Source organism: Miniopterus schreibersii (genome assembly GCF_964146895.1).
Source record: "Miniopterus schreibersii genome assembly, chromosome: 2".
Taxonomy (NCBI): domain Eukaryota; kingdom Metazoa; phylum Chordata; class Mammalia; order Chiroptera; family Miniopteridae; genus Miniopterus; species Miniopterus schreibersii.
In genome coordinates, this window is record NC_138102.1 from 23,645,327 (window position 1) to 23,672,688 (window position 27,362).

Consider the following 27,362-nt stretch of genomic DNA (forward strand, 5'->3'; position numbering starts at 1 on the left):
TTCCCTACAAATATCTTTTTCTGTACTTTATAAAAAGTACTCAGCTGAAATCTATTTTAACAACTAAGTTTGCTAAAACTTTGAGAAAATGTGTTTGCTTGATAACTAAAAAAAAAAAAATCAAATTAAAATGCAGAAAGCAAAAATAAGATAGAGCAAATATAAAACACCAAAACAGTTTTTGCAAAGTTAAAGTAAAAATCACATTTATGGATATGACAAAAGCACTACAGGGGAGAAGGTCAGTGGACACATTTCCCACAGGTATAAAGAATAGTGCTACTTACCAACCATTGCACTAACTTCCCCAGCCATTAGTGTTTCTACTGTCTCGTTGTATAGGTTCACATCAATGATACCTTTTCGAATGGTCTCTCCTACTTTGGCTCCCAATAACACTGAGCCTGTAGTTTCAAATATTGAAGCCAAAATGCACGCCTGCCTCAAGGTCACCACGCCGGAGCCCACAGCAGTACCAAATGAATTGGCGACATCATTTGCACCAACAGAAAATGCCAAAATAAAAGCTATGATAAAACCTAAAATGACCATCCACAAATACTCATCCATGGCCATTTTGGAAAGCGGGCTCTGGGTACTTTTCTTTTGCAGATATATTTTAAATAAACGAAGCTTGAGGTTATAAATGTCGTAAGGCCGAGAGTTCTTGTAAACAGTGAGTTTGCTCTGGAAAGTGCTGGACAATGTTAGAGCCTGAACAAACTGCTAACTGCTGGTTTTCAAACTACTGTCAGTACAGTTCATTTGGTTGTGTTCAGTCAGCGGTAAAACACATTCCATATTTTTCCTCCCGATCTGGGAAAGCTGTGATGTCTCCTCCTGCAACAGAAAGAAAACAGAAGAAATCAATTACCCTAACCAACCTGTAACAGTTTGTTCTTTCAGAAATAGATGTTTTAAGCCTACTAATGGGATCTAACTTTGGCATGTGACAGATCTAACCATAGAGCAACTCAAGGAAGATTTATAATTAGGTTAACTAACCCCGCCCCTCCTAAAACAGCTGATTTCTAGAATGTCAGAGGTTGCAGCATGCTTTCTAATTACAGGCCTTAATGGGATATGTTTTTATACAATTTGAAAAAATATATTTGGTCATTATTTTCAAAAGGAAAAATTGTCCCAAATGAACAAAAGATAAAGAAATGAGGAACACATCAGTCCTGGCCCGCTAGCTAAGTTGGTTAGAGCATCATCCGGATATGCCAAGGTTGTGGGTTCCATCCCCCAGTAAGAGAACATACAAACAGCAACCAATGAACACAGAGATGGGTGCAATAGCAAATCAATGGTTTTTTTCCTCTCTCTCTCTCCCTACTTTCCTTCCTCTCTCTCTCTCAAATCAATAAATTAAAAAAACCTTTTTTAGAAAAAGAAATGAGAAATTCAGAGTTATAAATTTTTTCAAGAATGTGAAATGCGCCAAATTTCTTGGAACAGTGATAACCAAATCTGAATCTGTGACACCACAGGGTGTGGCTGGCTATCTGCCTGCACATTTATGCATAAGGAGTGGGATTCTGCATTATGACTACATCATGCATGTCTAAAAGGAAGTTTACAGGTTCTGGTACAAAGTGACTCATCCGGAAGGTGACAAAGGCCAGAGCTGACGAGCCTCACAGAAGGAACAGAGAAAGCTGGTGAATGAAGCCATCCTATTAAAGCACAAGTCAGGTCAATAAACGATTCCACTACTTCCCATCTCACTCGGAGGAAAAGCCAGGGGCCCTACCATGGCCTGGAAGACCCTCCAAAATCTCCTCAGGGCTCCACCCCCAGCTCAATGATCTCAGCTCCTGTTCACCCCCTTCCCTCACAGGCTCCCTGCTTTTCCTTGCAAACATCAAGCACTCACCTCAGGGCCTTTGTACCTGCTGACCCTCTGCCAGGAAAAATCTCCCTGACAGCTGCACAGCTCACTGTGCTCTCTATTTAGGTCTCTGCTCAAATGTCACCATCAGAGACATTTCCTGACCTTGTGAAAAGCAGCCTCTCCCCCACACCATTATTCATTCCTCTCACCTTCTTTTCTTTTCTCCACATCACCTCATACATACATTCATTCATTCATGCATTCATTCAATGTCTGTCTTCTCTCAGTGGGATGCAGGCACTTGGTTGGATTCACTACTGTACCTCTCGTACAACAGTGCCTGGCATGTGGTAAGCCCTAATGAATTTGTTGAATAAATGAAGAAAGAAGCTATTAAACAAATGGAGGAAAGTCTTACATATTCATCATTCTGAGATGAAGAGGAGATGTCACAAAATTAATATACCTGTGAAGTAAAAATGTTACTAAAGCTTCGGAATTATGGTATTCTATTATTACACAGTATGAAATCTGTATATTTTCTTTGATGGTATTAGGTGAATAGGCAGGTGCCTGGCACAGTGGCGTTCTTCATAAGTGCTTGTTAAATTGAATAAATCAGGCTCAACATTCAGGTTACATAGGGGATTAAGCAGGACACAAAATTTTATGTACAATGTGATTATGGCAATGTTAAAAATGCATATAAAAAGCCCACCAGGGCCCTGGTGAGGTGGGTCAGCTGGAGCATCGTCCTATACACCAAAAGGTTACGTGTTCAATTCCCGGTCAGGGCACATACCTAGGTTGCTGGTTGCTTACGAGAGGCAACCTATCAATGTTTCTCTCACACATCAATATTTCTCTTTCCTTTCCTCTCTCTCTAAAAATCAATAAAAATATATCCTTGGGTGAGAATTTTAAAAAAAGTCCAACAGGTAATATACTAAAATTATAATGGTGGGTGAGTTTGAGTGGTAGTGTTATAGATGATTTTTTTCCTTTCCTCCAAAAACTATACTGTGGTTTTGTGCTTTTCAAATTAAAATAATATATAATAAACAAAATAAACATAGGTTAAGCACCATCTCAGTATGCAATGCTATGAATATACAATGAAATAGAAAGTGTACTGTGATAGATCTGATCGCTTTCTCATATTTGTAACCTATGCAATTCTGGAGAGTACCATCCCAAGTGAAACAAGTGAAAAGACCACTCTAAAGGCAGAAGACAATAGTCCACTGAAAGAGCATTTTATTAATATTATGGTCACAATAAACCTATAAATGAAAATACAAAATAAAAACTATTTTTGACCAATATTATCTATCCTAAAAGATAAAGAATTTTTTTTTTTAATATATCTTTATTGATTTCAGAGAGAGGAAGGGAGAGGGAGAGAGAGATAGAAACATCAATGATGAGAGTCATTGATCGGCTGCCTCCTGCACGCCCCCAACTGGGAATCGAGCCCGCAACCCGGGCATGTGCCCTGACTGGGAATCGAACCCCGATCGCCTGGATCCTAGGTCTATGCTCAACTGCTGAGCAACACCCGGCCAGGCTAAAGAATTCTTGAGAAAATCTTGTTTGCCAGGTTAGATTTCCAACAGGGCAAACAAGAACCACATTCAACAAATATTTACTGAGAACGTCCTTTGTGAGAGTTACTAGGGATATAATGAAGAGTAAGAATGGATGTGGTCCTGGCACATATGGGGCTCACAGTACAGTGAGGGAAACAGACACTAATCAAATAAACTCAATATATGACTAGAAACTGTGATAAGTACTACAAAGGAGAGAGGCACGTGTCTCAGCATCGTGAGAGCACAGCTGGGGGCTAGAAAGACTCACCTGCAATCTAAGAATGGGGGAGTTAACTCTGGGACTGGATGGGGCATTCCAGGCATTTCCTGGGTGGGAAGGAGCCAAATGAGGAGAGGAGTCTGGAGGCAGGCCAGTGTGAGGAAATCACAGTGAAAGTTGGGTTGGGCCATACTGAAGACTGTAGCCACCATGAGAACAATGGGGTGACACTGAAGCATTTTGAACAGAGGGATGTCACCCTAATCACACTTTAATTTTGAAAAGATTATTCTGGCTACAACAGGGAGAATAAACTAGATAGAAGGTGAGAGTGAATGTGGAAAGACTAATTACAAGGCTACATCATGGTTCAGAAGCAAGGGAGGTCTCCTGTACTCAGGGTGGTGGTGGTGATGATTTAAGGAGGTACTTCAGCAGCTAAAGTCAATAGGACCTGCTGATGGTTTACCTATGGCTGTTGAAAGAGGATAGATGGTTACTGACTTGTGGAACTGGACTGAAAAATAACTGAATGGTTATTTTCCCCTTTGGGGCATTGTTTTTAGGTGTTAGAATGGGGTTGACCACAGGCTCACTTTGGACATGTTGCACACAGAAGTAAATCACAGGAGCACAGATGAGAAGTGTGGTTAGTTGAGGCACCAGAGCAGGTGTGTCCTCAGCCCAGTCTTGCTTAGGGAGGGTATAAATAATCTTTATGATTTTTGTGGCACCATTTCAGACCAGGGATTCCCTCTCCTACTTAGATAATCTTAAATAACTTATTTCCACAGTCATGTCTGTGTTCTTTAATTTGGCTTTTCTCCTTCAGTCATACCCTCAGTAACCAGCTCAAGTCCAATAAGCATCTGGTTGAAGAGAAAGGCTTTCCACTTTTGTGAGACCTAAATGATTTCTATCTTGCATTGCATTTACAAAGCCTGTTATGTGTTGCAAGTACCAACACCTTGATTTTCTCCCCTTTCCACTGTTATCAAACACAAGCAAAATAAAACGAAGTGCTTAAATAACAACAAATCTGCTGCACAGAGAAAGATGGCAATACCGAAGACACCGAGTCACAGGCAGCCCAGAGGACCACCATGGTGGAGGCCAGGATGGTAATTTGCCAAGAATGTAGAAAGCCCACATTCATAGTGGCTGAGGGCTGAGGGCTGAGGGCTGAGCAGGTGTGGCATCTGAGAGTGCTGCTTGTTTGAAAGTAGGACTTTTAAGGTGGGTGATCAAATCAGTGGGGAAAGATCAGACTTATTCAATACATGATGTTGGGACAACCCGCTGACTGCTAACTATCTGAAAGGAAGAGAAGAAAGCTAGATCCCTACCTCACACCAAAACAAATGAAAGATTTAAATGCAAAAAGTGAAACCTGAAGAAAATAAAAGAAAACACAGGCAAGTATTTACTTAGTATTGGGATCAGGAAACCTAGACATGACATCAAAGGTAGTGAATAAAAAGAATCAACAGCCCTGACTGGTTTGGCTCAGTGGTTAGAGTGTCAGCCTGTGCACTGAAGGGCCCCAGGTTCAATTCCAGCCAAGGGCACGTACCTCGGTTACAGGCTTGATCCCCAGCCCTGGTCAGGGCACGTGCAGGAGGCAACCAATCAATGTGTCTCTCACATTGATGCTTCTCTCTCTCTCTCTCTCTCTCTCTCTCTCTCTCTCTCTCGTCCTTCCACTCTCTGAAAAGCAATGGCCTCTGGAGGATTTAAAAAAAAAAAAACACTTTAGAGAGAAGTCATGTAGCTGGGAGACAGAGAGGACTGAGGTGTGCAAGCATCACATGGAATTGCCTCTTCTCTTCCTCACTGATGATTCTTAACAGGATGCAATGCTGTTTAAAATAGCCAGCCACTGCCTTGGTTCTTTCTGACTCTCCCACCAAGGCTTTCTCTACAAGAGGTCAGAACATGAAGGAGAGTGAGAATGAGCTTCCTAACTCTCTCTCTCTTCCTCCCCTGATGTGAAAGACCTACAAGGGTGGGATTCACAGCACAGAGGTTACAAATTATTCCTCAATTTTCAGATGCCACTGACCTCTTGCATTTTAGGAAGAGGGGCCTTAGAGTGTTTTGAATTATTGTAGGAGGTGCTGAGGGGTTTCATAAATTCTGTCTCCCACACTTGTAATGTTAATAAGAGCTTCACTTTTTCTCAGGACTCTGATGCCTTCTGAACAAGCTTCTCAACTTTTGGTTCTGCCTGCCATCACTTGTTTCTTGATTTCTGAACCAACTCTACTTCTCTCACCGGTCCAAGGAGCGCCCTGGCAGGACTCTCAGGTGTTTATAGATTCTTTCCCTGTAACTTCCTCTATGAGCATCTGCTTCAAATCTAGCCTCTTATCAACATTAGGAATCTGAATGTGCAAGTGAAAACAAACATTCTTAGAATATTTCTAGACAGATATGTATACTGCTTAAAAACAGGAATGTTGCTGAGTTGTAACACTTCATGGAAATTTATGCCAGAAGAAGTTTGGGTGGGAGAATCTCTTCTCTCAAATGCTGCCAAAGGTAACATCCAAGGTGACTTCTCCAAGCAAACGTGCTAAGGAGATGTCTGTCCAGTTCTCCCATCAGCAGACCCTCCTCTCTCAGCCTTAAGAGTCTAACCATCTCCTTGATCGACTTGACCAGCCCAGACAACCTGGTCTGTAGTGGACTGTGGCTTAAGTCCCCAGGGGACCTGCCATGTTAAAGGACTGGCCGAGCTGTGGCCAGGTACTCAGTTGGTTAGAGCAGCATCCTGACCTGCAAAGTTGCAGGTTCAACCCCCAGTCAGGGCATATACAAGAATCAACCAATGAATGCATAAACTAGTGAAAAACCAAATCAATGTTTCTCTCTCCCTTCCTACTCCCCTCTCTAAAATCAATGAGAAGAAAAAAAAACTTAAATAAATAAAGGACTGGCTCATAGCCAACCTCCTTTTCAGGTGTTTGCTTCTGGCCTAGGAGGATCTGTTACCTGAGATTTCATGGACTGCCCCCAGATCAAGCCCCCTTCCAACACATGAAGGAAAGGAGCCAGGTCCCCCATGCAGAGGACCGGGTGCTGGGAAGTAATTTTCCAATACCTCTCCTAAAACCTAAGACCTACACTCACCTCTAACAATGTAAAACCCACTTTCATGGCAGCTAGGGCTGAATCTTGCATTCTGACACTTAGGTAGAAATATGAAGACACAGATATCTCTCCAATGGTACAATGCAAAACCTAATAACTCTGTTACAAGTGAGTCAGCCTGGTGACTCAGGTGAAAATTACTAGCTTTTCCTGGTAATATTTAAATAAAATGGAAGAGTCATTATTGAAATTTTATTCTTTGCAAAATAGTATAGCAGAGGCATTTTTTTTCAACATTCAGGTTGTAGATCTTGTTATAAGTAGTTTCTATTGACATCATTCTTGAATAGCTCATGAAAACATCTACTTTACACTCTTAAATTTTTAAAAAAAATAACTGCAAAGTCAGAATCTGTTTGTTAGAAAATACTGAGTTTCATATTTTCACATTAATGATGAAAGATCAAAACATTACTAAACAGCTCTGAAACTTGCCTGAACTACCTTTAAATGGCAAATTTATAAATATGCAAAGCCGTCTATGGGAACACAGGAGGCTAGAGAAAGAGAGATGATATTCTGACCGAGAGAAGTGTGGAAGAAAGCAAGAAAGGAAGGGCGGGGGAGAGAGAATGAAGGAGAGAACAGAAAGGGGGGAGGAAGGGGGGAGGGAACTGATGTCTGAAGGAAAGACCAGCCAACTATGAGAGCCAGCTTAGAGCACGGGGTCCCAGAGGCAAAAGAACGCAGGTAACGGAGCAGGAAGAAGCAGGTTTACTCACTGGGGACAACCAGCATGACCATAAAGCCTAACAGTAAAGATATCACACTCCAAAGTGAACAAGCCGGCATTTAACTGTCAGCTGGAAAAGAAGAGGCAAGGGCAGCTTGCTAATCCACTGTGGCTCCTGCCCGGCACTGAATGTCCTTTTCTCTCTGCTGTTAAAAAAAAAAAAAAAAAAGGAATATCTGTTTCTCCTGAACCGAGAAGGGGGAAAAGCAAAGTACCTGCAGTGAGAGACCCTGTATCCGTTCCAGTCCAGCCAGCTACTGGCTATACAACCCTGGGCAAGTCACTTAAATGACTCACTTAAGAATGACAATAATGGTACGTAGCGTGGTGGTTGTGTAAAGGGGCGAGCACCGTGCCAGAAATCACAATGTGATGACTATGATCATTATTAGCAGATAAAGCCCTGGGCCAAAGGTCGAGAAACCTGAGGCTCAATCCTGGCTCTGCTACTAGCTAGCAGTGTGACCTTGGGTAAGTCATGTACACTCTCTGAATCCTGTTTCATCATCTGTAACATGAGGACAGTAATAACACATGTACTTTATAGAATTATTGTCAGAATCAAATCTCACATATGCGAAGTGTTTTGAAAGTTGTGCTTAGCACCAAACAACTAGAAGTTATTGGTATCACTGTAGTCACAGGAAGAACTTAAGTTTCCAGAATCCTTCTAGAAGGATCTTATGCCCCCACCTCCTCTAATAGTCTGTGGATATACCCAGCCCACCTCCCTCTATGTACAAACTCTAGCCCTGTAGTTGGTTAAAGATTGACATATATTATAAAGCACAGGAACTTTTCTGAGGGAGGTGAAGAGGTAGAGAAAAGAAACTTTAAAAGGTGCTTTAAAAAAATCACACTAAATGGTAAAGCCACTTTGGAAAACAGTTTGGTAGTTTCTTATAAAGCATACACTTAATCACACAAGCCAGCAATCCCATTCCGAGGTATATTTATCCAAGAAAAACAAAAACATATGCCTACACAGGAAACTTTTTGTTCTGTATCTTGAGTATGGCGGTGGCTACTCGTGTGTCAGAACTCATGAAACTACACACTTGCAGTGGGCAAACTTTATTGTACATAAATTACAGCTCAATAAAGTGATTAGAAAACACTGGCACATAAATATGTGAGGTGATGGATGTGTTCATTAATAGATGGGAGGGAGCCTTTTGTAATTTATACATATATCAAATCATCACGGTATACACTTTATAAATATCTTACAGTTTTGTCAATTATACCTCAATGAAGCTGAGGGGAAAATAGAAAACAATATTGGTCATAAAGGGTAATATTCACTTTTGATATTTTTCCTATCCTATACTGCCAGCATTGTGTCCCCCTGCCTTCAAGGCCCTAGGGTAAGTTATGTTAATTAAAATGGTTTAGAAAAGAAAGGAAGAGTAGTTCCCTTATTCAGTGAAAGAAAGAACACTCCACACAGACACAGTAAAACCAGCCAGTTCAACCAACAGAACAAGGGTTCGGGAGCCACTGTTTAAAGCAATGGCTCAAGAAACAAAGAGCGAAAACAGATCAATTAGAGGAAGTGGTTGACTGCACTGCAAATAGAAAATTCCTCGGACACAACTGTTCCAAGATCAGAGATGAGAGAGAAAGGCCTGCTGCTGGGACGGACCCCTGACCTCTCTTCAAACCAGGCACTTAGCACTTCCACAGAGAAAAGGAAAGCTGGGCCTTCCCAGGGAGACAAGTCCTCAGCATTGCTTCCACAGGATCCAAATGGTGCAAAGCCACTTATTAGCATTCCCGTTTAGGGCAAATATAAACACGTCAGCTGAAAACCACTCCTATGGAGGACCACAGATTGAAGATACTTTAAATGTGGACTTGTGGGCATTTCATGTACCAAAAGCTTCTAGGAGGTCAATTAAAGTAAATGAGAGTATGAGCAAGCGATAATGTCACCTTGGTCTGCAACTCTGTTGACCAACTCTAAAATCAGTTCTGTAATGTCCCATAAGTATAGTTAGAAATCAGTGAAACAGTTCTTAGTAATAGCATTTATTTTCATATGGGAAAATAAATGCGTCATTGATTATGATCATGAAAAAGAGGAAACTGTTTAACTGTCCCCGGACAGGAGAATGGCTGAGGAAATACCAGCGACTTCTAAAGATGAAATATTATGTAGTCATAAAAATGATTTAATCTGAGAGTTTTTCCTGACATTGAAACATAGTGATGCTAAATAAAACATCAGTACACAAAACGGTATGTGCCATATGATTTCAACTATGTTTACAAATGCACTGGCAGTAATTCTAAAAAAACATGACCAAGGTTAAGAATGGCTCTCTCTAGGTACTCTTTACATTTTTAGATATTATCCAAATTTTTCTACCATGAGCAATTACCACTTTTATCATTAGAAACACCCTTCAAAACACTACATAGGAAAGAATACTTTTTTTTAAAGTTAGGAATGTACCACCAAAATACTCTTTAGTTTTTGCTAATAAATACAGTGGATTTCACATGAATCTGTTTGGTTTCAGCCTAGTCCTCGCAGACAATTCTTTCTTCAAGCTTTCTACCTACAATTTAAGACATAAAAGAACATCTCCTCTTCTAGTTATTTAGCTTATCTTTGTTCTTCACTTTCAAGAGTGCCCTTTTGTTCTGGTGTCTGAGTGCTTGGTCTCGGCTTGGTTTTGGAGTCTTCTCTTATATTCCTGTCTGCAAAATTCTGAAGGTCCGTCCTCAGTCCCACTTGGTCTTTCTCTAAGACTCTTCTCTACCTTCCTCATGCTTCACTTGAGGGCTGGCCGTCAGGGTTGAACTTAACCCAAAGAATAAGAAAATGTCCTGATGGAGCCAAGTACTTTGCAGCCTTTTTTTTACTAGAACAGTATTTGAGGTTAACACTTACAAGAAACCACCTGTAACTTTTTTTTACTACTACTTTGGTTTGCAGAATTAGAAAATCATAGAACATTAGAGTTTGAGGGGACTTAGATGTCTTTAGTCCAATTTTGGTAGTTTTGAAGATGTGACTGTCATAACTGAAAGTATAAGTTGGATAGAGTCCCTAAGTGCATTATCTATTTACTATGCAGGAGGTACTCAGATGAAAGCAATGTAAAGACATTAGGAAGTGATGCTCCTGGTTGACATTCATCAGCCCTTCTTAATGGTACTAGCTCCTATTCTGGGAGTTGAGATTCCTTGGGGTGCTGGTCTGGGATGGGGAGACAGAGACAACAGAGAAAGAGGAAAGGGTGATAAAGAGAATGGATTACTACGAATGCTGCAGAGCCTTCACCCTTGGAAGTTTTCAAGATTAGATGATATCTTTAATTCCTTTCCAACTCTATTACTCTTCACCAACCAGAGACCACAGGATTAGGAAGAGGCAGTTTAGCCTGGAACAATGAACCACAGGATTGTTCTGTGGGGAGAGGGGGTGGAAATTTCTGACCCTTTCTTGAGCAAGTGCAATCAACAGCCTTCATGAATTTATGGAACATGAACAAACTAATTTTGGTCCTCTATCTAAAGTTTCCACTGCAGACCCTGTGGACTCAGCTCCAGGCCTCATTCCTTTTATAATAAGTCTCTCTCCTGCATTTTTGTCATGCTGACATTTAAATACTTTTTGGCTCATAAAGCATTTGTGTTATTTAGATGTTTTCCACACAGCCTTTTGCTCTCTTGGAAGGCATTATATAAATCTATTAGGTAAATATATTTTTGAAAGGATAAAGAAATAAAAAGCAAAAATAATTAAAATGAGATAAAGTTAAAAGAGAATGATTTGGCCTGAAGAAAGTGCAAATATAGAAGGTCCCGCATGAAAAATATTTTTAAAAAACGGAAAGACTGCCTCAGCAGGTGTAGGTGCTATTCCCCTGGAGACGTCCAAATGGAATCTTAATGACTGTATGATGAGCTATAGTAAGAAAGTTTTTATTTTTTCCATTTTAAATATATAATTCAATAATCCCATGAAACAGTTCCTGTAAGGAAATACATATCAGCCACTCTAATTTAAATATACAGCAAACAGGCTTTCATTATAATAACAAAGGCTACACTCGAATAAGAAAAAGTTGTAACTGAATGGGTTGCTGCACATGAAACGATCTCCCACTGGAAATGTGCGATTACCTGCGGTAGAGATTTTTAAAATAGATATCACCACCTTGTTGGGGTGTTTTAGGTAAAACATTGCTTGGAAGCAAGGAATAAGACTAGCTGAACTTACACATTTATCCCCACTCTCAGATAGAAATAGCTGTTAAACATTTCCCTTTCCGTATGTACTATAGATAGATCTCCCCTTCCCCAGATAGTCTAGGTAATTTTTTTCCTTCTCTCATAACCAAAAATAGATTAGTTTTCAGGAGCAAATCACTTAACATCACTTCTATCAAATGGCAAAACTAGGATGACTTGTTCCAATTCTGTGCCCTGAACTGCTGGACTGTTTGGCTACATTACAAGAGCTATATTAGGAAATACTTTCCCTTAAGTCACAGTTTAAAATGGAACTATGTATGTAAATAGATATCTTGGTTCTTACATACTTATTTGCTAATTATTCCTATTAGAAGCTCAATAAAAATGTGAATTATACTTATAAAACATTGATTCCTGATACTTTCTATTAATAGAACATTAATCTAAACAGAAGAGCTGATAAATGAAGATTATTATCTTAACTATTTTCCATGCTTAACTTTCAGTCCCATATTTCTTATTCTCATTCCAGAGGTTGTCAAGCAATAGTTCTTAGGCAGCAGAAAAAGCAAGAGAGGGCAAATAATTTATTAAATTGATTTAGTCAGACTTTTCCTTTTGCAACGTAGGAAACTCTGTTCAAGTCTCTGCCGACCTGATTCGATTCCATCAATAACTTACCAAATTAAGAGTGTAAACAGTCTAAACAAGGCAATAAGCCCACAAAATTGTTCACTGGATTGATAAGTAAGGTGAAAATTTAGCAGTTCTTCGTATCTCCCACTGAGACTACTGAAATAAAAATCTTTTTACTAAATTATGAAATCATAACCATCTGCTTCTTATCTCCTTAAAGGAACCATGGAAATGGAAGTTTAAAAATACTATAAGAATTATAAGACAGTTTATAAGACTTCTTTGAAAATGATTTCTTAATTCTGAGGGTGCTCCTGGTCTTAATTCTTTATATGTGATTAAGATAAACTTTCTTGGGCAAGTTACTAGCTCTCTTTGCATGTTTTTCCTCTAGAAAACTTAGAATTAGGGAGGATACTTTAATGTGAACATAAAAAACTTTCTTATAATAACTAGAAAGCAACCAGACACAAGATGCTCTTTAGTGATGTTTGAAATCAATTGAGAAAGACTATACTTTCAGGGATCATTTCTATAGTTTGTGAAATCAATTGAGAGAAAGAAAAAGGAATATGTAATTATACCGTCTTCTATCGTTACCTACTTAACCTTTATTGGAGCTCGAGTGTGTGTGTGTGTATGTGTGTATTTAAATTACTGCCTAGTGTCACTTCCTTTCAGCCTAATGGACCTCTTTTTTAGTATTTCTTGTGAGAAAGATCTACAAGTAATGGATTCTCTCAGTTTTTATTTACTTGACAATGATTTTATGTCACCTTCACTTTTGAAATATAGCTTTGCAGGATATAGAATTATTTCAGCACTTTAATTTGTCTTCTCACTTAATTTGCCTTCAGGCCTCCACTGCTTCTGATGAGAAGTCGGTGGTTAATCTTACTGGGGATCCCTTATACTTGGCAAGTCACTTTTCTCTTGCTATTTTCCACATTTTCTCTCTATCTTTCAAATCTTGACTATTATATGCCTGGGTGTGGATCACTTCGTGTTTATCCTAATAGGAGTTTAAGTGTTTTGGATGTGTACATTAGTGATTTTCATCAAATTTGGGAAGTTGTCAGCCATTATTTCTTTGAATTTTCTTCTGTCCCTTGCTTCCAGTTCTGGTATTCCTATTGGTGCACTTAATGGTGGCCCATATTTTTCTGAGGTTCTGTTCATTTTTCTTCATTTTTTATGCTTTTGTTCTTTAGACTGCATAACCTCTAATGCTCTATCTTCAAGTTTGCTGATTCTTTTTTCTGAGCCCCTTTAGTGAGTTTTTCATTTTGGTTATTGTACTTTCCAACTCCAGAACTTCCTTTTTTTAAAAAAATGTAATTATGGTAAAGTAAACATAATATTTGCCATTTAACAATTTTTAAGTGTACTGTTCAGTGGCATTAAGTACATTTGCATTATACAAACATCATCACCACATCTACAGACTCTCTTCATCTTATAAAACAGAAACTCTACATCCAGTAAACAACAGTTTCTCATTTCCCCTCACCCCTTCTCCTTACACCCATTCTACTTTCTGTCTCCATGAATCTGACTACTCTAAGTATATCATACGAGTAAAATCATATAGTATTTGTCCTTTCGGGACTGCCTTATTTCACTTAGCATAATGTCTACAAAATTCATCCATGTTGTAGCATGAGTCAGAATTTCCTTCCTTTTTTAGGCTGGATAATATTCCATTGTATGTATATACCACATTTTGTTTATCCACTCATCAGTTGATGGATATTTGGGTTACTTCTGCTTTTTGGCTATTGTGGATATACTATGAAAATGAGTGTACAAATATCTCTTCAAGTCCTTGCTTTCAATTATTTTAGGTATATACCCAAAAGTCGAATTTCTGGGTCATATGGTAATTGTTTTTAATTTTTTCAGGAACTGCCATACTGTTTTACACAGTGACTGCACCATTTTACACTCCCACCAACAGTGCACAAAGGTTCCAATATTTCTACATCCTCACCAACGTGTTATTTTCTGTTTTATTTTTTAATAGTAGCCATCCCAATGGGTGTGAGGTGATATTTCACTGTGGTTTCAATTTGCATTTCTCTAATAATTAGAGATGGTGAACATCTTTTCATGTGCTTGTTGGCCATTTGCATATCTTCTTTGGAAAAATGTCTATTCAAGTCCTATGCCCAGTTTTTAATCAGGTTGTTTGTTTTCTTGCTGTTGAGTTGTAGGAATTCTTTATATATATATTCTGGATACTAACCTCTTAACAGATATATGATTTGCAAATATTTCTTCCTATTCTGTAGGCACCTTTTCATTCCACTGATTTTACCCTTTGATGTACAGCTTTTAATTTTGATAATCTTCAATTTATCTATTTTTACATTTGCTGCTTATGCTTTTGGTGTCCCTTCTGCATTTTGGTATCTTCTTTAAAGACAGACTCTATTTGATGAGTCATTGATACATCTTCCTTTAACTCTGTAAGAATAATTTCTTCTAAGTCTTTGAACATATTTATAATAGCTGCTTTGAAGTCTTTGTCTTCTAAGTTCAATATACAGGTCCCCTCAAAAGTAGTCTCTCTTGTCTGCTTTACACTTGCTCCTGTGTATGCATCACACTTTCCAGTTTCTTTATGTGTCTCAAATTTTTTTTGTTGAAAACTAGACATGTTAGATAATATACTGTAGCAACTCTGTTACTGATAGTCCCACCCCCTCAAGATTTGTTGTTTTTATTTGGTTGGTTGTTTATTTGGCTGAACCTAATTCTGTGAAGTCTACTTTCCCTACAGGGTTGCAGCTGTTGATGTTCCTTTTCATATTTCTTCCTTTGTATTTATATTTTAGTCTGGCTTGCTAGGGATTACCCATGGGACAGCATAAGTCATTTAATGGTCAAAGACTGTACTTAAGCCCCCTTAGCTAGTTAATTTTCACCTTTTACGATGGCTGTGTGTGGGGCTAGAGACTACTTTCATAGTTCAGGAAGTTAGGGATGGAGGGAAGGTCTAAATATAAAGGGGCTACACAAGGGTAATCTTTGGGGAGTTGGAAGTATTATGTATCCTGTATGTGTTGGTAGTAATAAAACCCTGAGCATGTGTAAAAACTCATAGAGCTGTACACAAACAAAGCTGTAATTTTACTGTATGTAACTTTTTAAAAAGTGACCACGATTTGCCTTTTAAAAAGATACCTTGCCCAGCTGGTGTGCTTCAGCATTGACCCATGAACCAGGAGGTCACAGTTCGATTCCTGGTGAGGGCACATTTCAGGGTTTCCAGCTTGATCCCCAGTAGGGGGCATGCAGGAGGCAGCTAATCAATGACTCTCATCATTGATGTTTTTTTCTATCTCTCCCCCCCTCTCTGAAATCAACAAAAACTTTTTTTTTTAAAAGATACCTTTACGTCTGTATTGCTCTTACATAGCTTGATCCAATTTGATCCCTGAGTTCTTTAGAAGTTCATTACTTAATATTTAATGGGGAAATAGAAAACAAAATCTTCCTTACTATAGTCTTGCCTACTGAGGGTCATTTCCTCTCAGAACACAATAAAGATTAAACGTTTTAAAAGATGTATAATTGTAATATTTAAAAGCATCTTGATGATAGGCTGAAAGATCAAACTGTTGCACCAAACAGTGAAGTTGTGAATGAAAAACAAAAAGATCTTGAAGTTAATTAAAAGTGCTATTTTGAAGGATAAGAAAATAAAACAGCCTTTATTACTGATGTAGAGAAAGTTTTAGTGGTCTGGATGCATATATCAAACCAGCCACAATATTCCCTTAAGCCTAAGCCTACTCCAGAGCAAGGCCCTAACTCTTTAATTCTACGAAGGCTGAGAGAAGGTGAGGAAGCTGCAGAAAAACAGTTTGAAGCTAGCAGAGGTTGGTTCATGAGGTTTAAGGAAAGAAGATGTTTTATAACATAAAAGTGCACAGTGAAGCCGCAAGTGCTAATATAAAAGTTGCAGCAACTTATCCAGAAGATCTAGCTAAGATAATTAAAGAAGGTGGCTACACTAAACAACAGGTTTTCAATGTAGATGAAACAGCCTTATATTAGAAGAAGCAGCGATGTAGGACTTTCATAGCTGGAGAGGACAAGTCAATGCCTGGCTTCAAAGCTTCAAAGGACAGGCTGACTCTCTTGTTAGGTGCTAATGCAGCTGGTAACTTTAAGTTGAAGCCAATGCTCATTTACCATTCCAAAAATCCTAAGGCCCTTAAAAATTATGTTAAATTTACTCTTTCTATGCTCTATAAATGGAACAACAAAGCCTGGATGACAGCACATCTGTTTGCAACATGGCTTACTGAACATTTTAAGCCCACTGTTGAGACCTACGTACTGTTCAAAAAAAAAAGATTCCTTTCAAAATATTATTGTTCTTTGACATGCACCCAAGAGCTCTGATGGAGATGTACTATGAGATTAATGTTGTTTCCATGCCTACTAACACAACATCCATTCTTCAGCCAGTAATTTCAACTTTAAAGCCTTATTAAAGAAATACATTTCATAAGGCTATAGCTGTCATAGATAGTGATTCCTCTGATGGATCTGGGCAAAGTAAATTGAAAACTTCTGGAAAGGATTCACCATTCCAGATGCCATTAAGAACACCTGTGATTCATTGGAAGAGATCAAAATATCAACATTAATAGGAGTTTAGGAAAAGTTGATTTTGACCCTCATGGATGACTTTGAGAGGTTTGAGATTTCAGTGAAGGAATTAACTGCAGATGTGGTGGAAATAGCAAGAGAACTAGAATTAGAAGTGGAGTCTAAGATGTGATTGAATTGCTGCAATCTTATGATAAAACTTATAACGAATGAGGAGTTGCTTCTTATAGATGAGCAAAGAAAGTGATTTCTTGAAACGGAATCTATTCCTGGTGAAAATACTGTGATGATTGTTGAAAGGACTACAAAGGATTTAGAATATTATGTAAACTTCATTGATAAAGCAGCAACAGGGTTTAAGAGGACTGACTAATTTTGAAAGAAGTTCTAATGTGGATAAAATGCTACCAAACAATTGCATGCTACAGAGAAATAGCTCATGAAAAGAAGAGTCAATTGATGCAGCAGACTTCATTGTTGTCTCATTTTAAGAAACTGCCACAGCCACCACAACCTTCAGCAACTACCACCCTGATCTGTCAGCAGCCATCAATATTGAGGCAAGACCTCTCTACCAGCAAAAAGATTATCACTCGCTAAAGGCTCAGATGATGGTTAGCATTTTTAGCAATAAAGTATTCTTAATTAAGGCATGTTCATTGTTTTTCTAGAAACAATGCTATTGCACACTTAATAGACTACAGTATAGTGTAAGCATAACTTTTATATGCACTGGGAAACCAAAACATTCATGTCACTGGCTTTATTGTGATATTCGCTTTATTATGGTGGCCTGGAACTGAACCCACAATATCTCTGAGGTATGCCTATACCTGATTAAAGAAGTTTCTTCTGGATTAGGCTTCAAATAATTTTTCTGCAAGTAAACATTCTGGGCTTATTTAACTGCTACTGACAAGTCTCATGGAGCCTTAAGACACTATGACTCAAAGATCAGGGGAAAAAATAAACAAAAGTAGAGATGGCAAAAAATCAGGCCTGACAGAAAGAGGTGTGCAGCTCAATGCTCTGCCCTCCAAGTCCCTAAGGATACTTAACTCTGCATAGTAGGCTGAGGCAGAAAGCGACAGAACATCACAACAATTCTCTCTTCCTGCTACAGCCACCACTTTAATTTCAAGTCAAGTCTAAAGTAATCACTCTTTTTTTAAAAAAAACACACAAAAAAACCTTCATAATAATAGATGAGCTCTTTGTAACTCCCAACCACCTCACTGTGTTGAGTACATTCACACCCTTACTTCTGCTTTTAGTCTTCACGTAAAAGTAAAAAGCAAACAAAGGAAGAAAATAAACAGTCTGAATCTTTAGCTGAGATTTCTTTTCCTCTGGCTCTTACAAAAGCCAGTCTTCTTTCCCCTGACAGACACCAGTCTTACCTTTTCTAACTTTGTCTATAGTCTCAGGAAATATTTTTATCTGCTCTATTCCTTTTAAAAAGATGTTCTCTTTCTTCCTTTGAGCCACTAAACTTGCTTAACATTCTTTAATCAAACTGTAAGCAGCCAGCTATTCCCTCTCGATGTGGCATGTGGCATTTCATACATCTGTACTCACAGTGTGCAGCAGAGCTTGTGACTCACCTAAGCTGAAATCACTTGGCAGCTATGACATGCTGAGGTGACTACCACAGTTCTCACTGGGAACAGCACTCTATCCATTGGATATCCAACTATCTGGGTTAAATGGTTCATCCACATCTTTACCCACTCTCCAACCCAGAGAAAATGAAGATAAACCCATACGGTATGTGTCTTTACTTCTACAGGGAGAAAATAGTGCAGAGGGAAACTACATGATTATTCCTAAAATATAACTGCAGGAGCAAGAGACAGGATAACAAAGAAAGAGAGGAAAGGATTAAAGATGAGCGCTTACTCTAAGGATAAAACATGGCAAGAAGGGAACTTGAAAAGCCAGCTTTTTTGGTTCCAAGAATTCCGGAAGACACTCCTATATGAGTAACAAAGATTCAGAACCAAAGGATAGGCCAAAATATGGTAGGTCGTACATGATAGTAGATTCTTTTTGGTTTCTCAAGGCACTTTGGCTTTAAATTAAGTTTAAGGTATCAGTCCTGCTGAAAGTGGATTCAATTCAATGTCAATCTAAATCTCTATCGACGGGTAAACCTGATGATAGATTCCACTCATTTAGGCTTAGGATTAGGTTTAGGAATATACCTCAAAGAGACCCTTCAAATAACCATCAAAAGTACTTATTCTCACATGTCACCATACAAAGTGGGCTGAAAGGGAGGCCTGTTTTTGCTCAAGATTGTCTTAAATCAACTGCCACCAGTACCAAAACAGTTACCCAAAAATAACCTTCAGATTAAGGCCACAAGGACATCCTAGCAGCACTAGGCAGAAATAATTGAGGGAACCAGTTCTCTGTTAAACAATGGTGAGATACACTTTGATACTACAAAAATAAGAGCTTTGGAAACACTAGCTAGGAGACTTGTTCTTTCCATCAACCCTCATCGCCATCACTCAAAATAGTATCCAAGGTCTATGGCATACAGTTCAATCATTTACTACTTTATATCTAAGATCTAGAATGACAGTCCCTTAAAAAATTTAAATGGATAATCCTAACACCAGAAGTATTATTTTAATGACTTGAAGATATGCTGCATTCCCCAGCTCCCTTCCTTTCCTCTCCAAATAATACTAAACCCGAGATCCTGGCCAATTTGTGATCATATTAGAGTTCATTGAGCATCCAGAACAGTAAGTAGTGAAAGCAAACCCTTGCTGAGTATCTTTCACACTGCAGAATTAACAGAATTAATCATTACCAATGATACATATAAGTTTGTGTGGGCCTCTTCCCAAAAGCCTAGATTTCAAGTCTCTCCTCTAAAAATAAGTCCATTACCAAAAAAATATGCATGCACATAAGAATTTGGTAACTACAGAAAATCAGAAAGTAAAACAAGAAAAAAATGCTCCTGGCCTAGCACTGCAATATAACCACTGTTTATGTGCACATTTTGGTGTACTAGTTTTAGCTGTTGGGTAGGCATTATTCCCATTAACCACTGAGAGGCCACTGCCAAATTAAATAAAATATAAAAGTCAAAATAAAAATGAATTACAATACTTTTTCTAAAGAAAGTTTTTCATTATTACATAGATAATATATGCTCATTGAAGGAAAAAAAAATCTAGTTTGGCTGGCATGGCTCAGCAGTTGAGCATCGACCTATGATCCAGGAGATCGAGGTCCCATTCCCAGTCAGGGCACATGCCCCGGTTGCTGGCTTGCTCCTGGGGGGCAGCGTGCAGGAGACAGCGGATCAATGACTCTCTCTTCATTGATGTTTCTATCTCTCTCCCTCTCTCTTCCTCTCTCTGAAATCAATAAAGATATATATATATATTGTTTTAAATAAAAGAAAAAGAAAAAAATCTAAAATAAGTAACCAAAAAGAAGGGAGGAAACATCACACATCAGTTCATCGGCTAGAGGCAACTATTGCTTACATTCGGTTCACAGTATTCTTATTTCATGTACATATAAGTGGCACCTTTTAAAAAAAAAAAGAAAGTCATTAAGCCATTAAAAAATGCCTTCCATAAAAAATGGGGTCACACACATGTACTTTGTAACCTGCTAATTTTACTCAAAATAGATCTAACATCATCATTTTAAATGGCTGCGTGGTGTTACATTATATGACAACACCATATATTATTTAACTATTACCTTATTAGGTTGTTTCTGGGGATATTTAATTAAATTATTAGATCAGTAATTCTTGTAGTCTAATAATAATAAGCAAAAGAGTTTTTTCCTCCTGCTTTCTGTTCAAGTTTAATTTTCTTGACTAAACAAAATTTATCCCAAACCATTTAACCAGTCTCATTTTTAATGACACATTTGTGGACTAGATATAAGATTGATTTTAGAAACAAAATTATTTTTGCCAGGGATAAATACTATTTAGTAATTTCTCTTTAACTAGAAATAAAAATCACCATTGCCTGCCATCATTAAGAACCAAATCAACCATTTGGAATTTCCCCTGTTGGATATAAAGTTATGAGAAATTGCAGATTTTCAAGAAAATATTTCACATTCAGAGACTAATTCAGGGTGTTAAAAATCAGCTACCTCTGCTCTGTGGATTAGTGAGACATTTTTATCTTATCAGTGTGCAACCACCACACAGAGTCTCGTATCCTCTGTAAATAGACACAGATGTAGAAAAAACAGTGCAGGCAGCTTAATGTCTGAGAGGTCAGTTTCTTCGAACATAACAAGGTTCCAAGATTGTATAACAGCATCAGTATACCCACTTGCCACCTTTATCCCTCTGTCTCCCATTACAAGGTGAACTAGAGTTTGAGCCAGACTGTCTTCATTTGTCTTTTCCCACTTCAAGGAATTTTTAATGCTCTGCAAATGTGTAATTAATTACAGCTATAAAAGCCAAGGATTCTTCCTATCTCATTATTTTAGTGCTAAAATATTAGGGCCATAGGCCCTGGCCGAGGGAGAGCAGGGAGAGCATGTGTACATTGGAGACAGCAGTGTGCCACCTGTGAAAGACATTTTGAGCAGCACTGGCAAAACATGTCCTCAGGGAACCCTTTCTTCATTATGATCACAAAGAGCTTTCATTGTACTAAATGCTACACAAAGTATAACAAATAGACACACTCTCAGTACTTTGTGTTTTCAACCCAAGACGATTCTGTCAAGCAAAAGCATAAAGAAAAAATATACAAACAGCAAAGATGTAACTAAATTAAGATGCATCTGTATCAGGTGCAAAAAAGTGGCAGGAGACAACTAGAGGGACTCTTGGGAATAACTATTTTGGCTGGCAAGGGTAAGAACTGCCAACTTCCTGACTCTAGATCATTAATTACATGGAAGAGGGCATTTCAACTGAATAACCACTTATTTGTAGTAAGGGCCTACTAATGTGTACCATTGGCTGTTTCACGCAGATACAAAAATGTCAAGATGAAATAGGTCCCTATCCTTCGCCTCTCATGGAGACCCACCAATGTGTCATCCTGTCTTTGCATTCTCTTGGGGTCCTTCCATTTTGCCCCTCCTTCCAGGGTGCCCAATGGAATTCCCCTTGGCAGGGATGAGGAATGCCATTCCTGCAGGTGGTTAAGACAGCTCACCCGCTGCCCTCCCCTCCTATGGAAATGACAGAGTTGGGAAAATGGGGCAGAGTCAAACTTTCCCTCCAGACACCTCTCTTCTGAAATGGGCTTCATGAGGAGACCAACTGATCTAGCCATCAGTCTGTGACATGAAATGATCACGGGCTAACATCAAGGGGCTCCTCGTTTTGACCTCTGCCCTGATTTCCCTTCAGATGGCTGTGAAAAAGTCACGTGGGGCAGAGGGAGTCTATTAAATAACACTGTGGTAAGTGGAATCCACCTGACAACACAACATTACTACTATCACATTATCTCATTCGATCCTCATTTGAAATGGGCACTGCCTTAACTACCAAGTTCAGAAAGGTAATTGCAAAATTTTCCTGGTTGATTATTAATCTTCTGTGAGTGCCAGAGGAAATCCAGAGCAAAGTCAGAGCAAGAAGGGACTTTGAGAGGTCATCTATCCTGACTTCAGAGAGAATACTGAAAACATTGCAAACAAATATAAGCCCATTTTTCAATGACTTCAGGGAAAAAGTTTACATTTTCCAGTATCCAAATTCCCTATAAGACCCTTTTTATATCTTGTCTAGTGATCCTCAAACTTTAATGTGCAGCAGAATCACTTGGGGGGCTTGTTAAAACACAGATTGCTGAACCCCACCCCCAGTTTCTGAGTCCGTAGGTGTGGATGGGGCCTGAGAAAGTGTATTTTTCACAAGTCCCCAGGTGGTGCTGACACTGAGGGTCCTGGGACCGCACTGTGAGGACCACAGTTCTAACCTAACCCCTACTGGACTGAGCTCCTATGTTCTCAATGGAAACAGATGCCAGTTGGTTGCTACTCCTTGGTACTGAGGCATTGTTATACTTGAATAGCTATTCGAGAGTCCCCAGCCACTTTTTTCCCTCCAGGCTAAATAATAGACGTTCCCTAACATCTAATTATAGGTATCATTTTTCAACCCTTTAATCATTTTTTAAGGTTCTTTGTTGAGCCCTCTCCAAGTCTCTCTCAGTTGTGGAGACATGAACTAGACCCAGGTTCTTAGTCAGAGGCTGGCTGAGGCTGAAGACAAAGGGAAAAGTGACTCACGAATTCATACAGTGTATTCCTGTCTACTAACCTCCATACCCAAGCTGGCCTTATGAGCTCCCTTCTGATTCAGGCTCTTCTGACTCCTTTACAAGCCGCAGTAATGCTTCGCTGGCTTCTGTAATGCCTTTCTTCTGAGACGCTCAAAGCACTTCTCTAATTTAACAGTTGACTCAACATCCTAAACCAGTACAGAGACAGGTAACTTGTTCTAGTGCGTATCAGTTCAGGAGGCGAGAGAAAATCTGGAACACAAATTCAGATTTCTATCCAAATATAATTGTACGGGGAAAGACACTTCTTACATTTATTGGACTTCATAAGATATCGAGGTTACCTCCTCCACATAATAGTAACAGTTCCAGGTGTAGGTGAAACTACTGAAACTCCTTCCCTTTGTGGGGCACTGTAATAGAGAACAGGAGTTGTGGGTAAGGCTTCTGGGGTCAGCCTCTCACTCATTTTCATCACTTCCTCAGCTGTTGGTAGAGAGAGTAGCAGCACCCCAGGCGGCACTGCAGTCTGTCCTAATCTTATTGGGCAAAAGCCCCGGTGGACAGAAAGCTAACCCACAAGCTACCCTTGACCCTCCCCACACCATCCTGATTTCCTTTTCTTCGTTTCCATTTCTTTTTCCTGCCAGTGTCCTCAGTGTGTACGTCAAGGGCCCAGCCTCTGGGTGCTGCCTAATTTTAGCACGTGAGCTCTTTGAGAGTGGGAACTATGCTTTCTTTGTGCATTGTATGTGCTCTGGGGGTGCTAAATAATAACAACAGATCCAGTATTTCCAGGAGTAATCAGCATTCCTGCTGACAGGCAGATCCTACTACCACTTACTTGTATACAAGACAGGCAAAGCTGAAGGCATCCCTCTGCTCACTGTTCTTTCATTTTAGATAAAACAATTGAAACTCAATATAGCAAAGCCTATTCCTACAAAATTCCCTTTCAAAAGAGAACATTCTAGAGATGTGATTACTGAGCACTTGCATTTGGCTCCAAAACAAAGGAAACTATGTAAGCTCCCGTATAGCTATACAGACATATAGCTTTATAGACAAGTTACCTATTAAGAACCTCATGTGGATGAAAGAGACCCAGAGAAAAGATTGCTCTTTGCTTCCCTGAAAAAACCCTCAAAGCTTCAGAGCAGAAGGAATAAAGTAACAGTAAAGAAATCTACTGCAGTCAGGAGCTACACTGTCCGAGCCTCTTGGTTTGTGACTATTTTAAGAGGTAGAGGAGTAGGAGAAGAGGGTAGGCAACCCCCAAAAGCAGCTTAAACAGGACTAGAGGACGGATATGCACAGTTAATGGTAGTGATGGCGATGGTGATGGAGGTGCAGGCATGCACGGCACATGGTTGAAACCATGGGCTCCCAGGCACTTCTACAGGCCACAAAGCTGCCTGTGTTTCTCGGCATCTGGACCCCCATCTGTGACTCTGAGTTGAGCTCATTGTGATCTGTCAAGGCCAAGGTCATAACTAGTCAACAGAGCCTCTACTCACACGGGAACCATAACCAGTATCACTTCATCAGGCACACAGGCTAAGAAGCAGCGAAGGGAGTCACAGCACCAGCAAACATGAGAAATTCCGACACTGACACTTACATAATAAAAATGATCTCCTTTTTCATTCACCTGTATCACTGTCTCACAGCCCATAAATCATTAAAACAAATACTCTGAAAGTGTTTATGAGCCTTTTTAGCAACTCTTAAAAGAACACATGCTTCCGAGTCGTAATACCACCTAAGGAATCGTCTTTCTGTTAAATTAACAGTGTCCCTTTAAAAACGCTCCACTGAGATTCTGATGGCGCCTTATTAACAACTAAAAGTAAGAAAAAGAATGGTTACTTTCTTTGAATAAAAGTATATATTATGAAGCATATACTGGAACAAAGTCTGTTTTACTGCTAAAGATGACATTACAGACTTTTCTGTTATAATCACAATTAATCTGGACTGCAAATTTCTCTTTTGGTCAATAAAAAACTTAAGTTTAAAAAAAGTTTCTTACCAAAAATAGCCCAAGAACTCAGTTCTATTTTCCTTTCTTACATTCTTTTCCTACTAAATGTACCACTGAAACACTTCCTTTCATTGTTGACACCTTAGGTCATTTGGATTTAAAATCAGACAGCACATAATAACAAAGAAGTCTTTAAATAAAGCTTTCAAAATGGCAAAAATGGCATTTGAGGGCATGCCTCCCTCCTTGCTCATATAGATGACAGAGACAGGGACGCCGGGTAAGCTGCTACTACACAGCCTATTAGAATTGTTACATTAAAATCAATGTTCCTAGAGGAGGGATATAATTTACACATTAACTGGTAAATAAGTTCCTGCCTGGTTCTCTGTTATAAGCAAGTTGTTTGGCATGAAGTCAGTGTACCCTGAATTAAAACACTTTAAACTAAACAAGGTGATTCAGATTTAATTAAAAATATTCATTATTAAAATCTTTAGTTTTCTTCAGTCCAAGTTTACGTTGGCAATGACTTGTTAAATTAAGCAGTTAAAATTAGAGAACTTCATGGCCTTTGGTTAATTTTGAAACTAACTCAAACTTCCAGAGGATGCTTTCAGTTACTTTCTAAACCCTTCATCCTAAAAGTATTTTTTAAGTGCTCCTCCTTAGGAATACATGGGTCTATTATTAAGAACAAAATCCTCCCTAAAAAAATAAAAACTGTCCATCTATACATTTTACAAAATTACATTTGACACTCCCATTATTTCTGGAGCATGAGCTTGTAGCTCAGGGTAAGTATAACAGGAATCCTTTTAACTTTATGTGTGTGTATATATATATATATATATACACACACACACACACACATTAGGTTACTATAGAAAATAAAGCTCAATGATACAACCACTTCCATTAATCGAATATTTTAACAGATAAAACAAGTAATAATCTACAGATTGCCTTGCAAAGATAAAAATAGTAAGAATCAAATACTTTCTCTTGGGAAAACTGAATAAAGCAGGTTTCCTGCAGTATGATACATTAAAAGAAAAACCTCTGGCCAGCATTCTTAGAATCCTCTAAACTACTCACCCCAAAGTGTCCGGTTTTCCCGAGATTAAAAATGACTATGATAGTAATGTTAAGAAGATTTAAGGAGAAAAGAACAAAGAGAACTCTTAGAAATTCTCCCAGTACTTACAAGTACTTTCAAAGGAAATCTGAGCCGCAATTCTTCAGAAGACTGCTCTCCCGATCGTGAACACAATCTGAGGTCTAAAATAGATACCCTATCATGCTGGGCGGAGAAGTCACATTTCAGCTTACTAACTTCTACTTGGGTAAACAGTTTTACAACTCATAGAACAAACCCTGGCTAAAATTAACTGCACCCGAGCGGCAGGCAGGAACTCGCTGATTTGTATCATGTGTGCCCGGATTTATTCACTAGGACAACATCGGTGTCCTCTTAGTGGGAAATGTGGCCAAGGGGCGTGCTCTGGTGAACAATACACAGCATCATGATTATGCTAATTATTGAATTCAGTCCAATGATACTAACTTCTTTTAAGATGCTTTTGCAAGTACTGACAAAGAGAAAGAGTAAGCTCTTTTTCACTACAGGCATTCACTTGATTTTTAAGCATATTCAAATCAGACAAAACTTTGGCAACAAGGTGGCAGTGCTGTATGCGCTTCACAAGGAAAAGCCTGGTAAAAGGACATTCTGTCAGATTCCTTAGACAGTGTGACTAGATGTGGTGCTATGTGAAATTAAATAGGCATCAAATACACACACCACTAAGTCTATCAACAAGTAGCCTTTCCCTTGATATCTAATGAACTAGTTTCATTTACTTGTTTTTTGGCTGTGTCTTCTGCACCTCCCAAGGAGTTGCTACGAGGACACAGGTTCACTGATAAATTGTAACTGAGAACATCTCGAATATTTGCAAAAGGCATCATCCTTGGCAAGAAGCATTTTGAAGTGTATTTAACTGCCTGGCTGGCTGTAACTAGTTAACTGTCCTCTGTAGGTGACTGACCTTCTATCTATAAAGCATGTTGAAGCTCAAGTTAACAGCTAAAGACCACAGGTATACAGCTGATATTCAAAGAAAA

At 38.9% G+C, this 27,362-nt stretch overlaps 1 protein-coding gene across 8 annotated transcripts in view; it reads right to left on the bottom strand.

The window, feature by feature from the left end:
* SLC20A2 (solute carrier family 20 member 2) overlaps positions 1-27,362 on the bottom strand; it is a 96,184-nt gene that overhangs the window by 39,465 nt on the left and 29,357 nt on the right. For 6 of the 8 annotated variants that reach the window (XM_081129045.1, XM_081129049.1, XM_081129048.1 and 3 more), the window contains one exon: positions 288-840. In XM_081129045.1, the coding sequence (XP_080985171.1) occupies positions 288-576 (289 nt within the window). In that variant the 5' untranslated portion in view covers positions 577-840. Of the gene's footprint in view, positions 1-287; positions 841-26,333; positions 26,687-27,362 lie in introns of those variants that run through there. The other 2 variants (XM_081129044.1, XM_081129046.1) reach the window with 2 other exon arrangements.